Raw genomic sequence first — 22,359 nt, forward strand, 5'->3', positions numbered from 1 at the left:
TCCCCACTCCGGAAGCAGGAATTAGCTTCTGTGCATCTGCTGAGCTGAATACAGAAGCTGTATTCATACCAAAAGCATTTGCTGTAGCCCCCTTGTCTCAGGACGCTCTTGTACCAAACAAATACGATATTGTTTTATATCTTTATACATTCAGAGGCTTGTGTAGAACTAAGTTTGTGGTAATTCAACTTTCAAACTAGAGAGGATTCCCAGTTTTCACTAACCTCTGACCCTAACCCTAAGGTCCAAATCCAGCGACATGCAGCGTTCAACCAGTCCTAAAGGTTGCACATGAACATCATAATGGTATGTTGTCCCTCTGTTGACAGGGGATATGCATCAGCTCTTCTGTAATGGTGCATTCAAGTACAGCTGATATAGTGGATTGTCTAAATATCAAAACAAGTCCAAAGTGATTTTTTTTTTTACTCAGGTGTATACACGATGTTATGAAAATAAAAAAAAACCTGAAGTATGTACTGAATGTTTGTGTTCCGTTATACCCCTACTAATTCCTCTCATTGTTATCGTTTATGTTGTGATGAACAATCTCTGACAGAAAAAGCACTTTTTATGGCTTAAATAAATCTAAAAATAGACCTGATTTTTGGCTTCTGAGCCGACTTCTTTTGGAGGCTTCCGTGTGTTGAAAGGAGGTGTGAAACACAGAAATGGGGCTGACGGCGTACACACTGACTGATATGAATATGTTGGCTCATGGTTGATCCATGATAAGCCACAGGGCTCAGTGTTTTAGCTCCCGAAGACGGCATTTAATTAAGTCGACTGGGTAGATTGGTGCAGTGGGCTTGCAAGCTTACAGGTGCGCTGTCCAAACAACTCACTGTCCCACTGTGTTGGAGTGGGAGGAAAGCGACGGGTAAGAAGTAAACTGAGGAAGAGAATGAAAGGATTAAGAGAAAGAAGTGCTGATGAACACTGAGCGGGGCTGAGCGGGAGAGGAGGAGGGAAGGCTGCAGGCTGCATGCTGGAATGTGTGTGAGCCGGGCTTCACCAGCCATTTATTCTCCGCTGTGAAGAGAGGGGAACAGTCAGCGTGTCAGCGAGGGAGGCAGCAGAAGTGTGGCAGTGAGCTGGTAATTAAAGGAGGGACAGAAGGTGGATGGGGAACAGATAAGAGTGAGTGAAGAGAGACTGTCATTAAATAGGGGAAAAGACAGAGGGAGCGAGAGCAGGAGGAGCAGAGAGTGAGCCACGGGAGATGTAGCAGCTTGTGCATCCACGCCCCTGACCGTGGTGAGGCAGAGAGACAACATGCGGACGGAGTGGAAGGATGAAGTGATTTGGTCTGGCTCGTAGTACGACCACGAGTATGGGCTGGCTCAGGGATGGATCAGGATTTCACCTGCATACCTTCCAGAGTGGTTTTCTCCCCACTCTTCACCCGCCGCTCGCTTTCCCTCCAGCCCACTGAATCCTGGACCACAGTGAGGGAGGTGTGGGACGTGGGGACCTATCTGTTTGCATCCTCTGTTCTCCGGTTCCTCCCTCCCTCCATCTGCTTTCTCGGCGAAGGTGCGACCAAGATGTGAAGGGGAGAGCTGCACACAGGTGGAACCACTCACACGTATTTTACCTATTCCTGAGTCACCGGCAGCGAAGAGGTAGGAGATGAAGAGAGGGGCAGAGTTCTCTGTGTATCAAGGGGGTAGCCCGGCTCGGCGGCCTCCCCAACCCCTCCCCGACAACCTCAACTTGCGGATCAAGCAGCGCTCCCTCACCAACCTGACCCTGCTCAGTGATGGGGAGCAGCGGGTCTACTCCTTTGAACTCACCGACCCACCGTCTCGTCTCTCCCAACCTCTGAGCTCTTTGCCTTACTCGTCATCTTCGCAGCGGGCGGGGGGCAGTCTGCAGGGCAGCCCCAGGAAGGAGGGCAGCACCAGGAGCACAGGTGTCCGGGGCACCAGAGCTCGATCTCTGTCACTATCCCTCACTAAAGTCCTCTCGCAGTCAGAGCATTCCCTCATCCCGGTCCCTTGGCGACGCACTGCAGCAGGTGGGCATCCACAACGGGCATCGTACAGCGGCCACCCAAGGACCGAGTCACAGCGGAGGTCTAGGGAGGGGCCAGGGGCAGACGGGGAAGGCAGGAATGGATGTTCCAGTACTGAAGCGGCAGCAGAAAGGGGCGGCGGGAAGCAGGGCGGCAGGGAAAAAGATGGGTATTGGGCAGAGGAGGAGGCTTCAGAGGGAGGTCCTCGAGAGGGAACGGCTCAGTTGGATAAGGAGGTGATCCTCACCATGCTGGGGGACCTGGAGCAGGTCCTCCACACCTCACCCCAACCTCACCCACGTAAGTTAACCCTTCGTCTCTGCTGCGGTGGTTGGGATTCATCCAGTGTTGGAGGATTATCGTGAGGCTTAATGCAGGGAGTCAGAAATATGTCCACACTAACTCAAAGTTCTTAAAGAAGCCATCTTAAGAACAGCAGAGCTGAAAGACCTACTATATAAGCTGGATATTTTCTTAATCCTCTATTGGACGAACCATACTTTCTCACAGGACCCTGTTGGCAGTTGAAGACAGTATTTAAATGTTTTTGAGACGTGGCTGTGGAATGAGACATCAGCTAGCTTAGTTCATACTCACACATGCTCAATCACAGATGTTACTAGATCCCCAACAAAATTCTCATTCATTAACCACATTTTATCACCAGCTACACCACCCTTAACCCCAATGTAACCCTAGCAATGTCTGAATTTGCTGCATTGTTGCTCAGAAAGTCAAAATATATACCATATTTTTTGGAAGTCTCTTGCTAATATCTATGTGAACCACTTTTCTGTGTTTTTAAGCTTTTGTGAAAATATTGATAAGGTGGATTCAATGGGAGCTTTAGCTTTGAGGAGATTATTGCTGACTTTTTTGGCAGGTGGAGGAATGATTCAGCATTAAAACCCAAAAATACCTCAGATGGTGGGAAACGGATTCCTCCTCTCCATAAAAAGCTCAGCCTCACCCTCGCAGGCTGTGAATCACACAGCCACTCTGATCAATACCTCATTATTACTGTTTGAGTGTGAAGCCTTTTCAATGTATGTATGTCTTACATTGTTTTTTATTTTTATGCATGCACACACTAGTATGTACATACTAGTATTCGTATTAAATAGCTTATTGACTTTTGGAAGCTTTGTCTTACAGGAGAACTGTACCATCCACACCAGCTATTCATGTTTAAAATGATTCCAATTCAGTGGACCCCCTGTAATTGCATCGTTTTGGGTCCGCAGCCAACCAGGACTAGCTTCAATCCACAAATACTTGAGATGCCCTCCTAAAAATCTTATGGATACCCATTTTAATAGTTCAACCAAAAACTTTAGCTGAAAGTGCATGAATATGAACTTTGAGAACCATGTCAGAACTACTGCAGACCCTACTATCTTTCTCATCTCTGCTTTTGAGGATACAGCCAGTCAGCACTGAGGATAATGAATGCCATCCATTGGCATTTGTCGGCGTTTGCTGCTTTGCAAAAGCCAACCAATAGCGTGTGAAGTAGCATCGTGTTCATCAGCTTCCCAAGTTGCATTTGATTTTCAATATTTTAGAAGAGAAATGCACAAATAAGCAAATTTTCCGCAAATACTTTGGAGTGAAGTTCCACAGAAAAAATCTGCAAATAGGTGAACCAATCAAAATGATGAACTTCTTGGTGTTTGTCTACTGAAGGGGTTTCTAAGTCCAGTCTTCAGGGGCTACTTTTATGCATGTTTTGGAATCAAAACCCAGCTGACCCCCAGTCTGTCCAATAAAATCTCATTTAAAATACATTGCAGTTTGTTTTCATAACATAACCACACTTCAGAAGAAGGAATTCTGTTATTGTCATGCACACATCCTACAGTCTGCGCATTTCCTAATGCATTTCCTAAGGGAGACATTCGGAAAACCGGGGCGTCCTGCTGCACAGGTGAGACCTCTGCGACTGCTCTGCAAATAATTTCTCATAAATGCACAGGCACGCCTCCATGCTGCATGAAGTGTCCGCTCATGACAGAGAATACTGGGCCAGATTTCGCCGTGTCACTTTGTAATGGGATTGTAATTGGATATTTCTCAAAGGGGCCTCAGTGAATTGATGGATAGACGGGAGGAAAAACGGGAGAATCACAAAGGAAGAGGAATTCTGCGTTAGGTGTTTGGTGCTGATGGGCATTCTTTAGCTCCTGCATCCGGACAAAACCAAATCCAGGACAGAGAAGCTTTTACTGCTATCACAGGAATCGGGCCGCTTTGTATTATATTTCTGTTTACTCTGATTCTTGTTAGGCGGCTGTAAAGTAGACATTAGCTATGGAGTCGTAGGTGAGCATCGCAAAGATGAGCTATGACCTCAATTACTTAACACAGCTTTGCACTTTGTGGGATCATAATTGAGGTCAACGTTTGACTTGAAAATAGTTGATGCTACACTGCAGACTGCTGCGTGTCTTAAAGTCCTACAAGCATGACAGACCATAATAATCCTATAATTGTTGGCAGTGTAGCTAAAAATCTAATCCCCAACACAACAGTTCCTTGCTAGAAATGCTGCCATATTTAAGTCTCTCGTTGGTGTGTAAAGAATTGGAAATAAAGTTGTGACGTGACAGTATTTTTCCACTTTTCCTCTGATTTCTTTTTTTTTCTTTCTTTCTTTAAGCTGCCAGAACTTTTAAAATCAATGCATCCGGGCAAGCAAACAGAGCGCTGTCACAAAGAATACCTCACAGCTGAGAGGTCTTTTACATGGTCGCAGCAGAAAGCCTGAAAACAAAGTTCCATTCTGCATCGATTGTGTGCTGGGTTGTTCTACGGGGTATACCTTTAGTGCCACCGTGTAAAAAAATAAAAGCATTTATTTATCCTAGTGTGGTTGCAAAGTTGCAAGAAACCTTGTAGGGTCGAAACCAGCACTGCGGCAAACCTTTGTTTCATTCACCAGGCACTGTTGGCCCCCACTGCTTGCAGAAAAGCAGCTGGAGGAAATGACGGAAATTAAATGAAAGGTCAAGTGAAAATCTTGAAATGGTGTCAATCTCCAATGAAATGGATAATGGAGTTGTCACTCCAGCCTCACTGCTGTCCAGTGCCATGCATGGTGGCCATTGTATCCTAACAGGGTCACTGTGACGTCTGCAGAGTCCACTTGCATCCTAACTGAATGATTCGGCTTCTTAGCCCGGTTCAAACCCATGTTGAGTAATTTCTCATTGAAGCCAAGGCAGCTTTCGTTTAGAAGCACCTTTAACCCTAGAAAGCAGAGAGTGACTGCCCATCCGCGCCGCGTCTCATTCCACTTGTTAATTACCCATTCTGTTGCCACTGCCTGCAGATACAGGCTATCTCAACAAGTTAACAGGGAGCCTTAATTGGATCAGACAAGCAGATATTTTGGTGAACCCCCTCTGCTCTCTGCTGTGAAACATCGCCCAGAGTCCTCTCGTTATCCTCTCTGCTGGAGAACACTTCTGTTGCCTCCATTCAGCATTTGGTTCATTTGTAAAGCAGACACTAAGAAGGCTAGAAAACACGTTGTCTTTTTTTAAGTCCAGTTTCCCGTTTTTGTTGCGGCTGTAGGCCGCAGGGTCTCCCACCGTTCTTGACAAAGAAGTGACAGAGCTTGCTTTTCCAACCAAGGCGGTCCTGATCTGACTGACGGATCTCGTGGTGTCATCCCATGACATTTCTGCTTCAGCCTGGAGGGGAAGCGGTGGATAAAACGATAAAGTGAAAGAAGTGCATGTAGTGCAGCCTGACAGGCTGTTTACAGTATAGGCTCGCAACTGTCAGCAAAAGGCTTGCTGCCACCGCGATTGGTCACCATTCCGTTGCCCCCCCGTCCGAGATGTCCAGGGACAAGCGATGAAACGCTCTGTCAGACGTCCTCGCCGCTCCTTGGGCTGTGTTGTGGCTGGCCATGCTGGAACATGGAAGAGAGTTGTGTGTTGTTGAGTGTGTGGGTGCAGGTCCAAGCACCTGAGTGAATCGAACTTTAATTGTGTCTCAGCAGGAGAGGACCCCGAGGCGAGGCGCATGAGGACGGTGAAGAACATCGCTGACCTGCGGCAGAACCTGGAAGAGACCATGTCCAGCCTGCGGGGGACACAGATCAGCCACAGGTGGGCCAGCTGATGGTATTTTCCATCCCTCAAAGGTTGTATTGGATGACTTGGCTCTGCTTGGTGTATGTGGGAGAAATTATTTACTATTTTATCTGCTTTATCTGTCAGAGTAATAGATAAAATAGAGAACAGACCTTTTCTGTTTTTTGCTGACAATAGCTGTCGTGTAGTCTCTTTCTGGAGGAGAGCCACGGGTTAAATTGGTCTTAAAAGAAGCAAGAATTGAATGTGAATAATTGGATAAATGTGGGATCCACAAACTTTAAGAGGTTGTTTTATGGTTGTCATCTATTCTATCTGGGCTCCAATCAGCTCCATGTTCTGAACCAGTTCTGTTTACATTGTGGGCTTGGACCAAAATGTGGGAAGGAAGCAGGAAGGATCGTTCAAAGAAAATAAGTCAATGGTAAGCCAAGTCCGACACAGGGAAATAAGGAAAGCAAAACCAACAGTAGACTAAGTCCTAAAGTTAAAAAATCAAAAAAAGAAGAAAACGGGTGAATGAACCGCTAAGGAATCCAGAAATAAAATGCAAGGATCTGACAAAGAACTGAGTAGACGAGGAGATTTAGAGAGGGTGATTACTAATACAGGAAGTAGCATGTAGCTATATGAGAATTGTTGAGAATTGATTAATAAAAAATATAGTTTTTCATTATTGAATTGCATGCCTTAAAGATTTCAAGCCAAAGGATGTTTCATGGTCCACAATTCTTTGTTTTCCTCATATTAATTGTTTTCTTGTTCTCTTTGTTGTAAGAAAACCAACTAGTTCTGCAGCTGTATAATTTTACTTTTAGGCCTTTGTTTTTACAAAAATTCTCTAGAGTCATGCTCTTATTTTAGGCTTTGTTCTGTAATAAAAGAAAAGTGACTCATGCTTAGAGGTGGTGACAAACATCTTAATTCCTCCTCACGCCTCGTCTTTGGTTAGTAGTCGAAAGCCTACACTGAGTTTTTAGATGTTTGGCACTGAAAGCAGCTGTCGGCTGCAGTCAGCTACTTAAATACATCTGATCTTTTGTAAATGCTAAACATGAGTGAGATCTGCTTCAGCGTGTAGGAAGTGATAATGTGCTGCAGCGATAATAAAAAAAAAAGGGACAAATATGGTCTCTTAATGACTGAATGGTTTAAAGCAATATGTGCGACTTACCTCTGGTCATGACAGATAAGAAATGTTTAAGTTGTACTTGAGTAGAACAAAAATTGTGTTAAAATCAGCAAAATTCCTCAAATAAATACAAGTCGCACTCCAATTGTCTTAGTCGGATGCAGACCTGTCCTTAGCTTGCCATGCCGGTCTCTCTTCCGTGTTTAATGAAGAGAAAAGAAGAGGGTTTCTTCTTTCTTAACCGTCTGCAAATCTTGACCTCCAAGACCTGATATCTACATAAACCGAGTCTTTGGCCTCATGGAGAATTTAAGAACATAAGGTGCAAAGATTGCATCTTGGGAAAAGACCAAATGATAACCATTAGTATTTGTCAGCCTCCTGATCAATGGTTCACTCCCCGTCTTGCTCCTCTCCTCCCTCAGTCTATTATTTTCTGCGTTTTTGCCCCATTTAGAGAGGAAGATGGTGGCCAGGCTGCCGACAGCCATGACAGATGGTAGTCTGTGGCTGTGTGTGCGCACGAGTGTGTGTTGGGTTTTCCGCGCCGCAGAGTCTCAGCCAGAGAAAGATCAATATATATATAGTGCCATTGTATTACCTCTGTGTTTAATGGGACCTGGAGGTTTGGGGTGCGAAGTATTTGAAAAGCCTTAGGAGGGACTTCTCATTTATATGCATCAGTGGCACCAGAGCACTGCGTATGAAGTATCTGGCGAATGATTATTAGCTGCTTGAGCCAGATTTCTGAGCGTAGCTTTTATATAAGGAAGGAGCTCAGTTTTGAAAAAGGCCGGTCAGGCCACCTTGATCGCTGCACAGGATTAAAAATGGCCATCATCACCATGAGGCCATTTTTGTTAGGTTTCAGTTCTGTCGTCTCACCTGCTTCTTCTTTGATATTTCCTCTTTGTACCAGTTTACATACCAGCTACCAGAGGACAAAGTATGAAAAGGACGAAGCCTATCAAGATATTACTCACCTTACTCACCTCTGGCTTTATGTAAAGTCCAGAGGTATGTAGAGTACCCTAAAACTGTACTCGCGTAAGAGTAGCAGTACTTCTGGATATTTTTACTGAAGTAAAAGTAAAAAGTAGCTGTGCTTTATACTTTTTGATATAAAGTACCAAATATTTTATACCAAAAAGTATTTGGTATAAAGGCTGCTGAAGTACTGGGTTAACTGATCAAACCAGATGCTCAATCATTTAATATTTAAAAATTACATCACCACCAAAATGCAAAATTAGGTAGAAATGTTGGTATTTTAAAGACCAAAATAAAAATAATTCATATGAATAACATGATTACAAAACAGCAAAATTATAGTGAAACCAAACTGTTTCACATCAGTTTATTTCAATATACTTATGAAACGTTAACAAAAGTTGCAGATGTGTGTCTGGTGAATATTTAGTCTAACCAAGATTGTTTTTCGTTCAGTGACTTTATTCACAGTGGGTAGAGTATCCAGAAATTTTACTCAAGTAAAAGTAACAATACTTCATAATGAAATTACTGAAGTAAAAGTAAAATGTACAGCACAGTTAAAGGTATTTTTTTTCCAAAGGCTACACGTGTAAATTACTACCCAACTCTAGCAAAGACACTGAATAAGTGAGACAAACATAAATTATCATGACTATGTAGTAATCATTGAACCATCCGACCAGCCGTTCGTCCGTCCATCCAGTCATCCACACAGCCATCCGTTGATCAACCATCCATGTATATTTTTACATCCTGTTCGGTGCTGCAGGACCTGGTGTGTGTAACATCAGTGATGTTCACCAAAATAAAGCAAGCTTATATTAATGCAGCCCTCTTATACTTTTAAAGTCCCATGAGCATACAACAGACACAACAACGGAGCCTCAGTGTGGCGTATCACGGCAACAAGGCGATGACCTCACACATGGCTGCTTGGTTAGCAGAGCAGCAGCTAAAGATGGCATATGAAATCCTCCTGTGTGGAGTGGCCTGTAGCCCTGCAGCTAAGAGGTTCTGCATGTGGGCTGCAGAAATGTTTGCTCACAGCGACGTGACCAGGTTAGCACCAAGTGTTGTTAGAGAAAGCCTCCTTCCTTGACTAAGTCCAAGGAGAATAAAAGGAAACGCTTTGGTTTTGATTTGTGATTGATTAAAACCACTACAGTCATCTTGAGATTATGTGGAGTGGAAGGTGAAAAAACCAGTCAGCTCTAAGATTATTTATCCAACTTTATTTTTTTCCAGTGTTGTTTTTATATGTGCTGTGGTTTGGTGTGTGGTTCTAGTGGGATATTTTAAAATATGTTTTTAATCTTGAATTCACAAGAAATGTAGGATAAGGCAATGTCCTTCACTTTTAAAAATAGCTAATTTTTCCATAATTTTGGAAATCATTTGGTTAAGCTAACAAATAAAATGATGAATCAATAGTAGTTGTAGTTTACCTAGAAGCTAACCACTTAAAAATGGGATTTAAGATGTGTCATTTTTGAGGCCTTAGTTAACTAAACTAGTGCCGCCCTCAAAGACTCGCTGTATTGAAGGCTACACACATCCTATGCACTCTGGTGGATAATCTAAGTGCTGCAGGTGGCAAGTACTAGCCACGGGATAAACTATCTTTATTTAGATAAGCATTTTTATCAAAAGCATCCAATAATCTAACCTCTCTTGCATTATGTTTTAAAGGGTTAATTCAAAATCGCATATATTTTGCAACAAGAAAATCCACTCAACTGTCTTTACTTTTCTTATGACCGGTATTTCAGCCCATGTTGCTGATCGACATGGGGAGGAAGAAGTGATTGAAGACGGACTGTTCCTTGACGGTGAACCCAGCACAACAACAAAAGCTATCCATGTTCCTACTCCTTCGAGGGTTCAGCAGCCGCTGCAGGACACTCTGAACATAATAGTTTTACTGGGTCGGGTTTACTTTGTGTTTACACCAGGGGAGCAGACACACGGCTCTGGAATTGACGAGATGGCTGTTTGTGTAGGTCGAGTACATGTATGAAATTTTTACAGAGTATTATCCGCCACACAAAGCAATCTACAATCACTGTGGCCCTGAAACTACCAAATGACATGCGCCTGGTGGTAATAGTGGGTCAGAGTCGGAGGCACTTCTCAACGTTTCACAATGTTCTCGTCAGAATTGCCATTCTGAGAAGTAAAGTGGTATGATTCAACGTGATGAAGGCAATCAGAGCCACCTCTGGAGAAGATGAGTTTTCAGTCTGTAATGGTAGATGGAAAGTGACTTGACTGTTCTGACACCTCCATGTGTGCATGTATGGGAAACTGACCGTAGAGGCTCTAAAACCTGAGAAGGTCCGACTCGGTTATATTGCACAATTAAGCTATCGTAAAGTACTAAAGTTCATAAACAAGTCAGTCTTGTAATTAATCAAAAAGCAGTCAGTCTCTTAATCTCTTAAAAACCAGAACTCATTTAGACATGATTTAACACAATTCATATTTGAACATGCAACCAATGGATCTGAATCTTTTAACGTATTAGACATTTTCATTAAAAGGGTGTTAAACGAATATTGACAGGCATTCAGTAAAAGTTCGTCTTGAACTCAACTGTCGAGGCCATTAAAACGTTCATATTTTGGAGACGGCAGGATGTTAAGTATAAGGAATGACTCACCATCTTGGCTGGATTTAAGAACATTTTGAAGTGACCTGGTTAACAACCGTCAGTTCAGGTAAAAAGGTCGAACCTGATGTTTCTATGCTCCCTACAGAGCGGAATATTGTACTGAATGTTTCGCCAATAGATATTTGGAGCTTAGAGCTGCCACTGTGACTAATATTGAACATGGCAATAGCTCAATACATGTGACAAATTGCTCTGGAGATAGAATCTTCAAACAATGCCCATGAATTGAATTAACCCATCCAAGAACTGACTGGTATATCGAGCGTTCATTAGCAGCGGTAGGAGACGGTGTATTTATATTTAGAATTGCTCAGCAATACACTTCCCCCTGCTGTCAACAGGCATTCTTCTCCAACTGAGCTCATGGCAAAGCACAAAATAATCCCCACTGAGGTTTATCTTTTTTACTTATAGTTGTGTGTGACACCCAATGCCTGAGTGAAGCAGAGATGGAAAGGAAAGGTGCCAGCTCTCTGGAAAATGTGGTTTTGATTTAGAGCGGGTTAAGGTTATGTAATTATATTTCACTAGAAGTCTATAGTCATTTGATAAATATATCAGAATATGCAATAAAGTGAAATTGAGTTTTTCTTCTCCAGAGGATGTTGAGGAAGGTAAGACTTCCTTCAGATGTGAGAACAGCCCTCAGGAGGGAAGCAGCACTTGGTCAAATCTCTTGACACCAAACCATCACTGGAGGTTACCTGTGAAATCAGTGACCTCTTGGTTAGCGATTTCTGTCCACGTCATTGCATTCAGTCTCCATAGTAACCAACAGTTGCACTGACCAAAGGATTTAAGTATTCTTAAATGCTTTATGGTGTTTGGTTTCGACTTTTATGAACACAACTGCACGAGGGCTGGAGCTACACAGCAGACCACACCCGTTTGTTGTCTGGACCAGCGCAGGTTAGCTGGAACCCGTCAAAGCCAGTCAACAGCCGAACCACAGCAGCACATCCTGTGCGTGTGCTCCATGCTGCAGCTGTAATCAATCCCTTTATTGTGCATCTTCAGGTACACCGCAATCCATACATCCCTATTTGCTTTGGCTTTCATAAAACAATTTTTTTCATTTAAAATGATTAGTCCCTCTACTGAATTTTAGTTACTCAGAATTTAGAAGCATTTATGCTTTTAATAATTGGTTGGTTGCGTATAAATTAACACTTTCTAATTCATAAAAAGACATTTGAAGTATATTTAGATCTTTCTGTGGACGGTGAAGTATTTGCCAATTTTGAAAATTTGACATTTTTTTAACCCACAGGTTCAATTAGGACCATGAATTCAATGTGAAACACATTTTAAATACAATTAGATATTCGTTAACTTAGGTTTTATTTATGAGCCCAGTTTTGCGTAATTTAAACAAAAAAAAAAAAAAGCCATAATCTTCACTGTCATTTCAAGGAAACTTTCCTCAGAAGACCAGGTACTGTTTCTTTTTGCTTTCTGTCGTTCCGTTTATCATTCTGATCATTCTCTCTGCTGCTGCTGTCTCAGATACGGATAAGCTGATTTAGCAACCTGCATTATCAACAGCTAAGTGATTCTGATTTAGATGGTGGCTAATTGATTGCTGAAAGTCTGCAATTGCCTGGAATTGATTGCCTGTGTCATTGTGTGTGCAGCAGCCTCAGAGGGTGTTGTTAGAGATTAGTCATGAACATGGCTGGCATTGCTGCCCTTCTCATGTTGGCACTTGGCTTTAGAGTGTGTGGTGCAGTGTTCTCTCCTTTCTCGCCAACACACACACACACTCACGCACACACAGAGCTGTTCTCACACCTCTCCCTGCTGTCTTTGAGACACTGCGTTAAGATGGCATTCGTTTTTGCCACATAATGACGACCAGTCTACTGAAACAGGATTTCAAATAGGCTTTTCCTCCCACTCACAAAGACGAATCATCCAACAATTAAGATATGAAAATACTGCAGGAAATGCTAAGAGAGTGTTTCTGGACTCAGTCTTTTTTAGGTGGTTTCTTGCTGGAAATGAGTCAAAACCACAATCCTGTTTCTATAGGAATATGTTTTCATCTAACACAACAGATTTGCAATAATCCTTGTGATTTGATTAGAAAAATAGAAGATCTTTCCCGAAGATTCAAATCAGTGCATCTCTGGATTATTTTATTAAAAGCATGCAGTGCACCATTGTTTCCAGCAGAGAGCGCTCCAACAAGGTACCACAGCTGGCAACGTTTGCCATCAGTGAAAAGAGGCTACATGGGGAATAAATAGCTTTCCCTGTACACTTGCAATAATTCATCTTTGTTTGGAGCCTGTTTATGCAAATTGTAGATCTCAGTAAATGTTTTAATTTAAATCATAAGTCTTTAGAGATATGTTTACCAGTTTTTCAATAGGGACTGAATTTCTTGCCAGTTTTTCTTTGTGAAAAAGCTCAAGCTCAGTCAAATTCGATGGGGAGTTTGTGTTTATGCATTTAAGCCATTGTGTGTTTTCTATAATAAGGTGCTTTAATTATCAATTTCTCCGTGAATTTTAAAAGTGAAAGAAAAAGAATATTGTATTGTGGTTGCCTGATATACACCCTAATGGCACTAAAGGCAACTGAGACTCTGCTGTTGAACATTTGATCAGCCCTTAACACGTCAATGTTTAAGTATTAGTTGATGAATCAGTTACATGTTCTGTTACTTTGCTGCAATAAGTTTATATTTAATTTTTTTACCCTTCTCTTTGCGCAGTACGTTAGAAACAACCTTCGACGCCACAGTGACGACCGAGGTGAACGGGCGGAGTCTCCCCGCCCTCGCTGCTCGCTCCTCCCCCATGGCCTGGCGTCTTGGCCAGTCTCAAACCCCACGTCTCCAGGCAGGCGAAGCCCCCTCCATGCCCAGCGGATATCCTGCGCCCAGGTCCAGCACAGCGGGCGCCGCCCCCAGCACGGGCCGATACAGCGGCCACTCAGACCCCTCCAGGTGTGTTAATCATTTATGGAAAAATCGTGAATTTGTAACATTCTTTTTTTTTTCTTCTTATGCAATGACTTATAAAACTTTATTAGAAATTGCTTTGGGTTCATTTGAAATGTAATGGACACTTGGATGAAAAAGAGAGAGAATAGAAAGAGGCTACAGATATTTGGGAGCGGGGGGAGGGGGATCTCTGTCACTGCGGCAGAATCTCTACGTAGTTGAGTAGTTTAACACTGCTCTCAAGGTCTTTTTGACAAGTGACATGACTCATTTTCATTCAGCCGTTTTCATATTGCCTTTGTCCAAACAGAACTCAGAAATTCATTCATGTTTAGCTGGCTATTTAAACGGCAACCCAAGGCCTCACTTTTCACATCAATACAAATAAGCTGCTGTCATCCACCAAGGCTGTCTTTGGTTCTTCAAGCCTTCAACGGGAATATTCAGATGATGCATTTCCGCAGACGTTGCTGGCTCTTGATAAGCTGACAAATTACCTCAATAAGAAAAGGGACAAGTTTTGCTAAAAGCATTATAGTGCCTCTCCAGCTAGTGGCCTTCATTGATTACTATGTAAAAAAAAAAAAGTCAAGAGATGCGTGAAACCTATTCCGATCCCACATTTACTCACTTCCACATGGCTGGAACATTTGATCAAATGGTTTTGTCCAAGTTTCAAACTTCTGACCCCAAGTCGTCGTCTTTATGATGAAGAGAGATTCTTTGGCAGGTGCTAACCCAAAATTCAGCAAAACCTCACCCTGCATGTGACTGGAAATCACTGGACTTGTAAAGCAGGTCTTGCATCACATTTGACTAAAAGATGGAGCCCATCATTAATGAAGCACCTTACAAGCTTTGATGCCTTCTGGCTCCACAAATAAAATGCATTTCCACACATGGACAATCCAACCACCTTCTGAAGAAAGACTCACTGACCTCAATCTTTAAAAGTATGCTTGAAGAAGTCAAGTTGAGGCTTTCCATTTTAAAAACTTAACACATTTGGGTTTTCCAACAGAACAATGAACCCAAACACACATCAAAACTAATTTTGAATGGATAAAGCACATCATTCTATAGCTTGATAAAACACGATATAGAACGGCTCGAGCCATTGTTTTGGTTTTAATATTTCAATTACTAAAGAATTGTCCATTTGCAGATACCTAACCGACAGTGGGCTCCACCTGTACGGACGGACGGCAGGCCGATCCTCGGATGTGGCTTCTCCTCGGGAGATTGCCCAGAGAGGGAGCAAAGAGATGCAGGGCGACATTGACAGGTGAGGACAGAATCGATCAGTGTTGCTGTGGCTGCTGGTGTCTGTGCCGAGATGATGCGCAAGAGAATAACCCAAGCACAGGAGGAGGCAAAAAAAAGTCCTTTCAATCATGGCAATGTGTATTAACATTGTGTCCCTAACATGTTTCTTCATTAGCTTTTCTGGTTGCTTTTCATTATCAGATTCAATCAGCAGAACAAGTTTAAGAGCAAACACTCCAGAGTGCACTGTGATGTACTGTTAATGATGCTGATGCATAAAAATAAAATAAAAATATAAAATGTAGTAAAAGTGAGCTGATCAAACTGAGAGTCTTCGAGCCTCCGATGTTTGGGGAGAGATCTGTGAGCGTTTTTGTCACATCAAGCGACTCTACTTACTGTACTGTTAAATTATTAATGTTAAGACTGGAATGTAAAACATCACATTTTGCTTTATTGTATTCAGTGAATGAGTCGCCTACTTACTGTTATCCTTCTGTTGCCTATGTGCTTTATGTCTCTTACTATTAAGTGTATGCTGTCTGTTTTCTGGACAGTATTTTGGAAAAATTGAGGATTCAGAAAGCATGAGCTTACTGAAGACGGAGGTTTGTAATGGTATAAGGACATGGGAAGCAAGAGGAAACTTAAACCGCTGTCATTCTGGTTCCTGTGCTGCCATGTATGTTACCGTATCACAAAATGTTTTGCATAGCTCTAAACATGAAGAAATTAAGGTGTGAAAACATCAGCTTTGTTTCTACTTTTTTGATTACAGTATCTTGTTTTAATATACACAAGGATCAACTGGTGTTTTAAAACTCAGATATGCCAATGAACCTTCATCAACGCAGACAAAGTGTTTGCATAGTTGAGCATGAGATTGGAAAACTGTATTGTTGGGTCTTTGCTGCGACATTTGAGCAACACTTGTGTAAAAAAAATCTTTAGTGGTGGCATATAATTGTGAATATAGCAGGCTCTGGAGTTTTATTTTGACATTTTTAAGGACTTAGTTTATGCTATTACCAACTCTCTAGACAGACTTGTGATTTTATATCACGAGTGTCAAAGTGTGACTTATGGGCTATTTGATACACTTGGAGTGAGTTTATGTGGCCTGTGACTATGATTTTACAACAGTACAAATTTAGAGTTGATGCAGAAGCATTTTTATTTTACTGTTGAGTAAGTCCTTTTTAAAACCAAAAATGTGAATTACATGCACATTGTTTGGTTCTACTTTAACTCCATTGTTCATACCATTATAAACATCTAGTGACTTTTACACAAAAGGAGAATTTATTAAATTTATTAAAAAAAATGTTTTAGTTTATTTTATTGTTGAGCAGAAGCCAAATAAGTCACACACTTTTTTTTTTTGTGTGTGTGGTTTTAAGTGATAAAAATATTCGTTGTGGCCCGTGGGTATTTTCAACTTTACAACTTTGGCCCCAGTTGCACAAACAATTATATTACAGCGTGATAAAACTGCATGTAATTTAGGGTGTTATGAGGTTTTGCACTACATAGTATTATTAGCATCTGTTTTTGTTTCATCCCAGAACAAAGTGATCTACATTTGGAGTTTGTTTTTGCTATAAATCAGCCGACTGGCGTTCTGGCTTTATGTGGCCTGAGTCGGGGAATCAGCAGGCCATAAACTCTCCAGCTGAACCACGTCTCTTAACTAAAGACATGGTTGCTGTGCAGAAAAAGTTGGTGTTCTATTTCCACTCTAATTTTTCTTCCATCGTGCCACAAAACGAAGAGCAACAGTTTCAGTTTGGGTTTCATAAGTTAAACCCAGGGAGTAAAGGCATTGTTGGAGCATTCTAAACTTAGTTTCCCTATAAATTTGAAATGCAAGGCAGACATGACAAAGTGCAATTTGGTTATTGGAGCTGCAAAACCTCCTGCCTCCAGCTTGTTGAGCAGGTGCGATGCTGATTTAAACCTGTCAAAAACAAAATTGTAAGGACTGACATTAAGAGAGGTTGGAAGAAGTCGACCGATGCGGTGACATTCTCCGGCTTTTACTTGTACTGAGATTTCAGCAACGGCCAGAACAGCATGAGGCGGAAAAGACAAAAAAAAATACAATCAGACGTGTGTCAAGTTTTTGACGTCTTTTCTTCTTTCTGCTTTCAATTAGAGCAGCTCTGTTTGAACACTTCAGCAAACCTGACGACATGTTGCAGGATTTCCTAGACAATGGATATCAAGCTGTATTATACAGTGAACACGATGTGGAAGCAGAGTGATGATGTAATTAAAACCGACTGGTGATTGATGCCTGCATCTTCATGTTTGCCAAACCATTATATCCTGTTGCTGCGGCTTGCAGTTGTACGTGTATCATTTGCTTTTTTGCAAGGTTGTACATTAGAATTTGTTATTTTTTGGTATTGATTACCTGTGTGACCTTGGTTGTAAAACCAGATGCTGTACGTAGGCTATAGATTTAAACTCCGTTATGCAACCACTACATCTGTGACGTGGAAAAAAAATTAACTAGTTTAATAATTATTGAAGAGAAATAACACAGAACTTAAAAAAAATGATAAAAGCTAATGTAAACTCAAAGGGTATAGAAGAATTTAATGCAGTTAGAGAAAGGGCTGGATGATATGGCTGAATAACATATCATGATATAAGCTATTCATATCAGTCTATCAATAATTATTGATTAGTTTTTGTTTTAGTTGTCTGAAATACTGCCAAACTGGTGTTTTTTTTTTATTATTATTATTTTAAGTGAATATGAGGCGTAACCTGAAACTGCTGCTGTGCAAGTTTGTCAACAGGTTGTTGCTAGGTAACCAAAGAGTGAGTTAGCTGGCCGCAAGAAGTTGAGTGGCTAAAGCTTTTCATCTGCCTACAGTTACTATAAATACAAGCATAGGAAATAAATGCTTAATACATGATGAGCATATAGGTTTAGTTTATCTTTATTTGCTTAAGTCTCTTATAAGCAATGATGCTAACTCTAAGCAATGAATTAGCATTTTGTCGCGTTAGCTTGAACTAGCTGTCTTGCCACGAAGACAGTATTTATTTTGATGTGAAAGCTGTGGTGTCGTTCTATAACAATATATTGTAGCATGTGTTTGTGCACATAGGCATGTGGAATCTGAAATGTGCGTATTGACAGTTTTACAGCATATGAGAGGCTATGAATTAACAGCCAGCACCTGCAAGTAACGTCTGCCTAACTGTTCAGAGCGTTCAGGGAGAAAAGGATAAGAACCTTATGACTTATTTCCTATGATTGTCTGGTTGTGTGGTTAGATCTCTGTATTTATTTAGCTGTAATGCTAACATTGACATTTCTTAGTATTTTTAATCATTGAACAGCTCTCTCTCTCACTTTCTGTGTGCACTCTGTCCTGGTACAGTTTGTGTTCATTCAGCCAAGGTTTTTGGTAAAAACAAAATATATTTTTTTCTCCACAATGATCAGTTGAGTCATTTTTCCTTGGAGGCAGTTATGTATGACTCATCAAAACACTCTGAAACTGAATACTTGTCAGTCTTGAAGTGATCTTCCTGTCTGCCTTTAACCTCAGGGTATGATGAGAATAAAAATGAATCTGGTGAACTTTCTCCATATCTGAATATTTTGCTAAAGTTTTTCACTTTCCTTTGGTTTAAAAAAGCAAAAAACAAACAAAACAAAAAAACAGCTTTTCTGTCTTGGCACACCGTGCCTCAGGGAAAACGATATTGATGTCTGGCTTCCTGTTGGTTTCCTAGAGGCAACACTCTCCCCACAGGATCAGAGTTTGAACTATGAAACCTTGATTTCTTTTGTTTCTTCCTTTCCATTTTCCCCCAGAAAACTATATAAACGGAGATAAAAATACCCGACCCTTCCCCCAGCGCCGCTGTGACGAGTGATTGTCAGCGGCTGAGCTGTCACTTCTCGCTGACATACACCGGAGCTCAGGGGGGAAATTTATATCCGAAGCAATTGCTCACCAGATTTCACACCTCAGCCTGGCTTTACCTCCGCAGGACAAGATCTGCCTTCCACGAGTATATTTCGTCTTTTATCCCAAAGCCTGCTTTTCCCCAAAGCCCCTGCCCAGAAGGGAAATGAGTACTGGATAAGTCACGGGTTCAGACAATCTGTTTACTGCCTTACCTTTGGAGAATTTCCAGCACCGGAAATGTGCATGCTGCCAATCAGAAAAGTACAAGAGAAGCGTTTAGCTTCATTCTTCAGAAGGAAATCCAGACTGACAGCCATGTATTCTTCACTGTTAACTGCTTTGAATGACTTGAGATGAAATATGTTAGTCAGTCTGAATTATTTCTTGCACATCTCTCCACTTTCTATTAGGTTTAATAGGAAGTTGCTTATTTTATGCATTAAATACATCAATTTGTTGCTGATTAAACCTGATCAAATGCAGGTTTACGGCACAAACCAAGTTAGTAGTTCTTACAGCAGAACTGTAGACGTAAGCAGGATAGAATATGCAGTTTGAGACAAATTGCTTTCCCACCAATCAGAACTATGAAACAGCCAATAACTGCTTATTAAAATTTAATCCGGTCGTTATTCTGAGCGATCAATTTTAAAGGGCCGCAGAAAGACGGCCCTTATTGGATCGCCCCCAGTGTAACAAGAGCACCAAGCCTGTTGTCCTCCCTTTCCAATTCTCCAGGCTCAGTCACAACCGTAGACGGAGTTTTCAGGAAGCAGAAAGCGCGAGCTGATCGGTGTACACAAACTGAGCTCCCAGGAGGCTCGTTACGCTTCCGTGCTCTTTGCAGGCTGAGCGCTGCCGGCTTTATTCCAAACCGACAAAATCCCAGCAGAAACGCATCTAAATGACTCATCTGTCACCAAGAAAAAGGCCCAAATCAACACATTCAGTCACAGTTTAACAGCTCGGGGAGTGTGCTGCAGGGAGCAGATCGGGGAGGCGGGGATTGAACCAATGACTTTCTGATTAAACACAGGGACGTGCAACAAGTCTGAGTCTGATTATTATTTTTTTTTTAGTCATCAATGCCAGGTGAGCTGGTGTAGGGTCGTAAATGTTTTTAGATTTCCTTTTCCACCACAATGTTTTCTCGAATGCTACGTAGAGCTGGATATCGTTCAGAAACTCAATTCAATTTAGATTTTTTTCAGTCTACCTTATTGTAGACTTTCCTTGTGTGTACTAGACATACAAGGAATCAAAATGACTCCCATTCTCATCATCCCGTGCTGAAACTAAAAACTTGAAGACATCAAATTACATCAAATAACCAATATCCATAAAAAAATGCAACAATAATATTTTAAAAATCTCATTAACCAGATACCTTATACAATTTTGAAAACACAATTCGATTTGCTATTGAGACAATTTAATATTGATTTAAATACTTTGATATTGATTTAGTAATAAGTTGCATACAAATAATTCACTGGGATACCTATTCATTTTTGGTATTAGTTTTACATTATTCCTGCAAATTACAAACAACTATGGTGGTGTACATTACTTAAGACTTTATATATTCACATAATACAATAATACTTGTATTCAATAAGGAATACAACCCATGCTAGTACTGTTTTAAAATTTAATGTAAGTGTCTGTAAATGTAAATAGTTTTCCTTGTGGGAACTGGTATAATTTATAAATAATTTTTAAGCATATTTGAATAATATTGTCATTCTGACCCACATTCCCCACCAGTAGGTGTTGGCAACACATACAAAACACCTGTTTACAAACCACCAATAAATTCAAGAAGAAGAAAACTTCACATCAAAGGGTTTTATATGTGACACTATAAAAACAAGCATTGGCCAGGGAACCTAATTGATTCACAGGGTTTTCCGAACAAATATCAAATTGGAAAAATGTACCGCAATGCATTGATAAATCAATATTTTTATTCCATTCCTTAGGGTTGGGGAGGAATTTCTAACTCCATTGGTAGGTTTCAGTGAAATTTTTTTAACCGCAAATTTGGAAATCTTGAGTACGGATACAAAGCACCGTGATTGATCTGACAGAGAATCTCAATGTCGGCTCTGAAAAGAGCACATCTGGAGATGTCCGGGTCCCTCAGATGGTTAGTGAGTTTGAAAACAATGGAGAGCCCAGCTTTTCCCCTAAAAGCCCTTTTCATCTCTAAAAATATCCCTCTGCCATGCAACATAGATGAGCACGTGCCCGTGGCTGTGCTGTCAAGCACAGATGCCTATGGAGAATGTTTTGACACCAGCAGGCTCCCATTTCTCTGCAGAGACATGAATAAGTAACGGGGCTTTGCTTTTAGTGTCCCAGTGTCATGAATGTGCGCTGCCATCTCTCCGCCTCTGTTGACTGGTCTGTGGCAGCTGGCTCTGCACTACTTCGTTTTTTTGTTTTTGATTTGAAGCTGTTGGGGAATTGGAGGCAACCATGTTGAAATGCCTGCTATAGTTTTGTTGTCCATTCCCAACAAGAGAGAGCTTGTCTTCGTCCACATTTGAGTGTGTGTCTGCAGATGTGCGCACATGTTGCCAAGCAGCAGGATCCAGGCTGTCAGTCCGCGGCAGTCGTGGCGAAGCTGCTCTGCTTGTCAAGTGCTGCTGTAAGCAGTGAGGAGATTTGGAGGGAAAGAGGTTCTCGCTATCTCTGACAAAGCCAGTCATTATCTAAGTTTGTGGTATGTCATTTATCTCTGCCACTGGCGCTGCTCAGGAAGCAAATATCCTACAGCATTGCACCTGAAAGTGTGACACTTCAACATTTCTGCTGTCTACGCTTTCTGAAGTTTTCTCTTTCAGTCTTCACATTCCTCAGACTTTTGTCTTTTTCTGGGTCTTGAACTTTATCAAATGCACTCAGGCATACAGACTAAACTTTGCAAACTTTTGCAAGTTTGAGGTTGAATCCCTGATTCAAACATCTAGGTATATTCGGCTAATATGCATGCAGTCGTTGTGCCAGTTGTACCGACTCTACAGCCTGCTTTCACATGTTGTCTTGCATCTCTGTGTAAAATGGGGTCACTCTTGAAAATGAGAACACGTGTCTCAGAAGAGTAACCTATATACATAGAAATCAAACAAGAATATCTACAATACTCACAAAAAGTTAGGGAGCTCACCCTACAATGAAAGTGGGCTGAGGGGATCATGCAAAAGTGATTTCCTCCTCATGCTACATGAGGTGGGCATGCTACAACAAAAACATCCCAGTGTCTCAGTGTTCTTGACCGTCAATCTCA

At 41.5% G+C, this 22,359-nt stretch overlaps 1 protein-coding gene across 18 annotated transcripts in view; it reads left to right on the forward strand.

Moving 5' to 3' along the window:
• Positions 1 to 22,359, forward strand: part of nav3 (neuron navigator 3) — a 273,084-nt gene that overhangs the window by 203,761 nt on the left and 46,964 nt on the right. For 13 of the 18 annotated variants that reach the window (XM_015040585.1, XM_015040583.1, XM_015040586.1 and 10 more), the window contains 3 exons: positions 6,024 to 6,135; positions 13,636 to 13,869; positions 15,032 to 15,151. In XM_015040585.1, the coding sequence (XP_014896071.1) occupies positions 6,024 to 6,135; positions 13,636 to 13,869; positions 15,032 to 15,151 (466 nt within the window). Of the gene's footprint in view, positions 1 to 832; positions 2,318 to 6,023; positions 6,136 to 13,635; positions 13,870 to 15,031; positions 15,152 to 22,359 lie in introns of those variants that run through there. The other 5 variants (XM_015040576.1, XM_015040593.1, XM_015040592.1 and 2 more) reach the window with 3 other exon arrangements.

Source organism: Poecilia latipinna, unplaced genomic scaffold (genome assembly GCF_001443285.1).
Source record: "Poecilia latipinna isolate Pla-1442-1.1 unplaced genomic scaffold, P_latipinna-1.0 Scaffold518, whole genome shotgun sequence".
NCBI lineage: Eukaryota > Metazoa > Chordata > Actinopteri > Cyprinodontiformes > Poeciliidae > Poecilia > Poecilia latipinna.